Source organism: Pelmatolapia mariae, linkage group LG23, assembly GCF_036321145.2.
Source record: "Pelmatolapia mariae isolate MD_Pm_ZW linkage group LG23, Pm_UMD_F_2, whole genome shotgun sequence".
Lineage (NCBI taxonomy): Eukaryota > Metazoa > Chordata > Actinopteri > Cichliformes > Cichlidae > Pelmatolapia > Pelmatolapia mariae.
In genome coordinates this window covers 50,054,896-50,061,220 of record NC_086246.1, presented here as the reverse complement: position 1 = coordinate 50,061,220, position 6,325 = coordinate 50,054,896, and the positions used below count along the sequence as shown (strand labels likewise).

General features: G+C 43.5%; 1 protein-coding gene across 1 annotated transcript; it reads right to left on the bottom strand.

Moving 5' to 3' along the window:
- Positions 1 to 318: 318 nt before the first annotated feature.
- On the bottom strand, positions 319 to 4,402 carry loxl5a (lysyl oxidase-like 5a). Its single transcript, XM_063466918.1, has 7 exons — positions 3,403 to 4,402; positions 2,457 to 2,565; positions 1,734 to 1,871; positions 1,194 to 1,350; positions 958 to 1,053; positions 751 to 866; positions 319 to 667 (listed from the first exon to the last, which is right to left on the bottom strand). The coding sequence occupies exons 1-7, from the start codon at positions 4,400 to 4,402 to the stop codon at positions 661 to 663; spliced, it is 1,623 nt and encodes a 540-aa protein (XP_063322988.1). The 3' UTR covers positions 319 to 660.
- Between the last annotated feature and the right edge of the window lie 1,923 nt (positions 4,403 to 6,325).

Genomic DNA, 6,325 nt, shown 5'->3' with positions numbered 1-6,325 from the left:
CTAAAGCATTTAGGAAATGTACCGCTCGACGCTGAACCGGCTCTCGGCTCGTGTTAACTGGTGTTAATGGGCAGCCAGATGAGTTCAGGTTGAGAAATATTTGCTCCCAATTGTAATTAGACTAATTCAATAATTAGATGTCGGGGTTGCCTTTGTTTTCAGAAATCTAAATAAGTTTTACCATAAAGTAAAAAGCTTTTAAAATGTTGAGCCTTGTTTCAGTAGAATACATAAAACTATCAACTGCTGCTTGAGCAAAGCATTGCAAATAATCCACACATGAGAGCATTTGAACTTTTTAAATAAGAGCAGTGGCACGCTGTATACTTCAGGGTATATTTGCTGGTCTCTGACAAAATCCTAATAGATGTGATGGAGGAAAGCTGGAGCACCACTGCTTCCCCACAGTAAGCACCAAGTCAGTCTCACAATAACAGCTAACAGCACAGTCTCGCATTGCTTAAAAATCCACTTAAAATGAATATTCATATAAATAAGTAAAAGGTCAAATTGAGCCATCCTGGCTTTGGATACAATATATCATATAAATACAGATTCATTTAGAAGCAAACTGATGATGGTATCAGCAGCTGCTCATTAGGAGCAGTAAGAAGAGATTAAGTACAAGTTTGCCTGTGAGATGTTCAGTCTTCTGTCAGGTCAGCTCCTGTGAAGCAAAGAAAAAAATACTTTAAACATTTTTACCTCCAGTGTCACTCGTGAAAATCGAGAATACTTGACCAGACTTACACAACGATCCTGCAGTTTCTCGCCTGGACGTAGCTTCCCGTGTACCTGATGTCACACTGAACCTCGTTGTTGGAGAAGTCAGACTCCTCGACCAGGTGAGAGGGGTTCACCGTTACCTGAAAATCAAACAAACAACAATCATTTAGAGATGAAATGTGAGTTCTGATTTAGACGATCCGATAATATAAATCCGTCCTGCAAACCCACCTTGAGTATGTAGTTCCCCGGCGGCACATCAGTGATGTCGATCCACTGGCAGTCGATGTTGGCGTGGTACGTGTCATAGCATCCAGGACTCAGACCCTAAGAAGAGGCCAAACTTACACAACCTGCTTCTGCGATGCTTTAAAAGTGGAAATCTTCACGTTTTTAATGAGTAACATTAAAAACGAGACAGACGTAACCAGTGAAAATCCTGCACAGATAAAAAAGTGCAGACTGACTTGTGTGTGAGTAGTGCAGGCAAAGCGTCGCCGTACTCCTGCATCACACGACGTGTCCTCTAGACAGAAACTGGCTTTGTGTCCCTCAGCAACCTTCTGTCCAGTGGAGACATCCAGCAGGTCGTAGTTACTAAATGCTTCCATGCTGTGGTAATGCCTGAAGAGGAGAGAGAAATCTTCTCTGCTAATGTGTTCAGGAAATCATCCTTTCTGCTGTATTTACAGTACGTCACATTCTCTTAAATTTCGCTTTTTAAAAAAACAAAACAAAACTTGTAATTACCCCAATTTAAACCAATGAAAAGATTTGGTCTGCTCTCAGCTGTTTCTGAACTGTTGGCTCTGTATGATGTCAGAGTGGATATTCCTAAAACGCTCACCTCAGTCATCCTTGGCTGAGAAACTACAGTTTCCTAAAATTAACTTCTCCCTGGGACATGTTTTAATGTTTTATCTGTTAGTTATGAATCCTGTGTCCACACATCACTCTGCAGGAACTGGGTTGTGACTTTGAGGACATATATGGTGTTTCCAACTCACTGGTGACAGCTGTGCCACTCCCACTCATGCCTTGGTCTCACTGGGAGGAAGTCTGCTGTTCCCTGGTTCTTCACTCGCTGTGGGAAGCGCAGCAGAACTCGATAGTCGAGGTCACTCACACTCGGGTGATATGCAGAGCTGAAGGAAAAGGAAACAGGAAATGAGCCAAGATACCTGGAGCACCTTCACTGTGTGCTGAGATGACACTCGGACGGTTTTAAGCACTGAGTGCGCAGCCGGAATCGACTTGTACCACCTTTTTAAGTCTTTGTCCTCCACACATACATGCCTCACTGCACAGTTTACTCTTTTTCCTGCTCACCAAGTGGCAGACGCAATGATTTACTGCAGAGGTGGTTTCTGGTCTTGCCTCAGCAGTTTTTGCATTCACCTCAGAAATCCTTTGCCTTTCATTTCAGAGTTTATTTTATTTGGCAGAGTGGCTGCTCAGATCAGAGGAGAGAATCTCGGGCAGCAGCCAGGTTTGTGTCCAGTCATTCTGTCACTCAGCTGTAGCATCCAGATGGGATGTGGGCCAACACAGTGAGGCAGGCGTAAAGAAGTCCTATCCTTTATTATCTTAATGTAAATGTGTTTGTCCTGCCTGACGTCACACATTTCTGTTGCACAGCAGAAATAACCTGTACTGTAAAATGTCAGTGAAGAACAACTTAAGTTATTTTTGACTTCACAGACAGATTCATATAAAGCCCAATAAAGCACCTGGAAAGACAGTTCTCCTCAGCGGCACAGCGAAGTGCATACATCTGTGCTCTCTGAATGTACGAGGCTGCTTGGATGTAGTAAGGGTCAGGAACCAAATCTGGAAGACCTGCAGAGGAAAAAAATCATAAACTTAAATGATTCATACATAAAACAACCTAAAGGCAAAAACTGGGGCATCAACTTTCCACTAATTTTTTTGCCAAACTAGGATTTCAAACTCACTCATCAAGGGTCACATAAATGTCCACATTTAATCTCTCAGATATCTGAATATAAGATAACAAAGGGCAATATTAACAGAATATCTAATTTTTTTTACACGATAAATGTGTAAAATAAAAGAAAAAGTTCTCTTAGATCACTGACCAGACTGTCCTGTACTTATGAAACATAAAGGTTTGTTGATGGAGTCTGTGTTGTCTGTGTTTGACAGCTCTGTTTTAAACTGTCTAATAAACTGCGTCTGTTAATGTTGAAAAGTGCTGCATGTGTTGATTTGACTGTGCAGACGTATCATCATCAGTCACAAAACCTGCTTCTATACAGATCAGCATAATAAGAATCTGCTTGGGAAGAATAATGAATGGACAACTTTAGATACTTATACTGTCATAAGTTGCAGAAGTAATTTCTCCATCACTGCTGGCTAATCACTAATGACTCTCAAAGTCTATCAATCAAGCATTTAATTTTAACTTTGCTCAGAGGCTCTGGCACGGGAGACATTAGTTTTGTCATAACGGGGCATTAACTCCGGTTCTCATTAAAATGCATTAAAATCTGCATTAGATGGGATTTAAATTTGGGGTTCGGCACTCCTTTCGGCGCCAAACCAATTTGATTGATTGGGCGTGATAATGTCTCTAACGCTTCGAGATGCGTGTCTCTTCATAACTACTTTTTAATACACGTTGGTCTCTTTGCCTCGGTGCTTCTGTCTCACCGTTGTGGAAGAACCTGGTCCCGTAGCCGGTTCCTGGTGGAGGGCGCGCACTCAGCCTGTTCCTGCGGTCTGGTGGGTAAACGTTATAGAAAACCGAGTTCCTGTGATGAATACTGTGCGGGTCTCGTGGGTCACTCGCGTCTGTAGTGCGTGAGGCATCGGGCCCTCTACGTGGAAATTGTAATTCTACAGCGTTGCTGTACAGCGCTGTGGGAGAAACAATTAACTCTGGCGTGACTCTGGTCAGAGTGTGCGCTCTTTGCACACCACGCGCACTGGGAGCGTCTCCCAGCGTGGTCTCCTGGGTTATACTTCGTGCATTCCCAGCGTCCTCTGCCGTGGTCACCCATATTGATGTGGCAGGTGATCGAACAGTTGAATCCGTGCTCTGGGACCTGGTTCTGCCGCCTCGACTGTGCGTAAAATCCGGCGATCTTGCCTGTGACGCGCTGGCCCGTTGTGCACCTGTATCATCTCCAAGTGTACTACGGCCTCCTCGTGGGACTCCGCTGCCGGAGAACTCTTGGATGGAGGTAAGAGCTGAAGAGCTGCTGTTAGACTGTGGCCGGAGGGACCCGGAGTATCCCACAGCCTCTGTGGTGGTTTGGCTGCGGGGTGGGGACTGACTGCGTGTGCCAGGTCGTCCCGAGGCGAGTATATACTGATCCGCATCAGCACCAAAGACCGACACATCCATTTGACTGCGCTCGTTTTGTTGAAAATGGCCGTTAAGTTCGTTGAATTCCCAAGATCCGGTTCTGGACGCAGCCGGAGGGTTCACTTGGTTGTTTGCTCTCAATAGAAGCTGAGCGCGTCTCCGTGTCTGTGCTGGTAAACGATACTGAGTCCCAGTGCTCAGTAAACTGTACACCTGACCGTTATTCTCCCACTGAATCCGGTGTGACCACGGTCCAACACGTGCACGCAGATGGTGCTGACCGGTGCCCAAACACACCAGAACACCAAATAAGTAAAATAACACAAACACGAACTTCTCCATGGCTCGTCGGGATGGCAACTCTATCGGAGGAGCTCCAAAAGTGACACATGAACTAGGCTGACATTTGAGTTTGACACGAGAGGTGAGGGGGTGTTTTGAATATGCTTGACTCCGTCACGAGGTTGCGCACAGCATCACCGGCAAGAGGGCTTGGTTTGAGAGGGTTTTGGCATCTGTGATGTGATTTACAACCATCCACCCATGTACAGTAAGAAGCCGCACTCACAACCGTGGGCATCAGCAAGTTGGTGGAATTTAAACAAAACAAAACAGCATTACATCTGAAACTCTCTTATTGTACCCAAAATACAAATTTTAGTGATGACATGTGGCTTCATTAATTATGTTCAAAAGGATGAATACATAACGCAAGTAATAACTTTATGATCAGTCAGTTAGTGAATGAAGGAGCTCAAGAGTGCAAATATAGTTGCAATAAAGTGACAAATATGCCCTTTCATGTCAAACAAAGACCGAAATAAGTGGCATCAGTGTGAGGATGAAAATGAGCGATCCAACCTCACCCTGCAGATATCAGGGCAAAGCACAGAGAGGGGGGATTGCAGTCTGCGCGCACAAGAGGGCTAGCAACACTGTGAACGACTCAACCCCCCCAGGTCACAGACTGTGCAGACTGAGGAACAGCTTCTTGCTGAAGCCTGCACTGTTCGCACTATAATATAATATAATATAATATAATATAATATAATATAATATAATATAATATAATATAATATAATGTTGCTATTTAATGGGGTTTTTTTTTTCGTGTTGCTGCTGCTCTGTGAGCTCCCCAGCTTTCGTTGTCTAAATACAATGGCAATATAGCTCTGCACCACACGATGGCGTTAGATTCTCACAGACAGTCTGTGCTCTGCTTCCGCCACCAATCATCTTTAAATCTTTTTTTTTAATTAAATGAAACCTTTATTTAACTGTCCATCTCGCAACATTATTTAAAAAAAAAAATCATATTTAAATACAAAAAGGGCCGAATACATGAACAACAGTAGTAGAAAAGGGATAAAATAACACCAAATAAATAATATTTACAAATGATAGCAACATAAATGGAATAAGACCATTAACACCAGAAGAAGGAGAAAGAGGCCTGTAGGGTAAAGCTTCATTTAAAAAAAAAAAAAAAAAAAGACTGACTCATCACTGCCACGACTCAACCGTCTTAAGTCTCGTGAGTCCTACGTGTGCTGTGACGCCACGCGCACACCGCATTTGTACAAATCTTACAAAGAGGAAGTGACTCGAAAGTTTTGGTCAGCATTGTTGATGTTCCTGTTGTTCTGCTTAAACTGGTAATCACACGTTTCAAGTTACACTGAGAACTCACTGATTCAGTGCGCATGTAGGGACGTTCAGTGCAATCAGCAGGATCCTGAATCAGAAAGACTTTATTTATCCACAAGGGGCAATTAACAATTAACCTGTTCCTCTTATTCTAAGCTGTGAGGTGTGGCGCACTGCATTTATACCAGTGTAATCTGGTACTTTGTGTATACAGGTGGATGTATGGACACTGGATTTATGTCTAATGTTGAAGCAGAGCAACATGTAAATGGCCTGGACTGTTCTGGGAGAACAGAGAAGATGTAAGGATGTTGAGAACTACAGTAATATCAGTGAAAGATCATCAGCTATCATTATAAGCTCTGCCATAATATGTGTGTCAATATCCTTCATGGTTTGCATTAGATTTGAACATCTGAGTCAGGCTGATGAGAAGCATCCAGCTGCCACCTTATGCCCTAATGCCAGCACAGTCTGACTGCTCAGACGTGCAGATGGTGTGGTAGCCTGGAGCCCAGAGAACACTGTAAAATCAAATGTTTTCATATTTGTGGGATGCGACTATAAACACAGTGTACGGGCTTCGTCTGCTCAGACAGCCTGGTGTGATTCTTTCAG

Bases quoted from the DNA above. Each gene is read 5' to 3' on its own strand.
- loxl5a (XM_063466918.1), bottom strand. From the start codon at position 4,402: ATGGAGAAGTTCGTGTTTGTGTTATTTTACTTATTTGGTGTTCTGGTG. The intron at 1,872-2,456 runs GTGCTTTATTGG...CTTTTCCTTCAG, and splicing joins GAGGAGAACTGTCTTTCCAG to CTCTGCATATCACCCGAGTG. The intron at 1,351-1,733 runs GTGAGTTGGAAA...TCTCCTCTTCAG, and splicing joins GAGTGGCACAGCTGTCACCA to GCATTACCACAGCATGGAAG.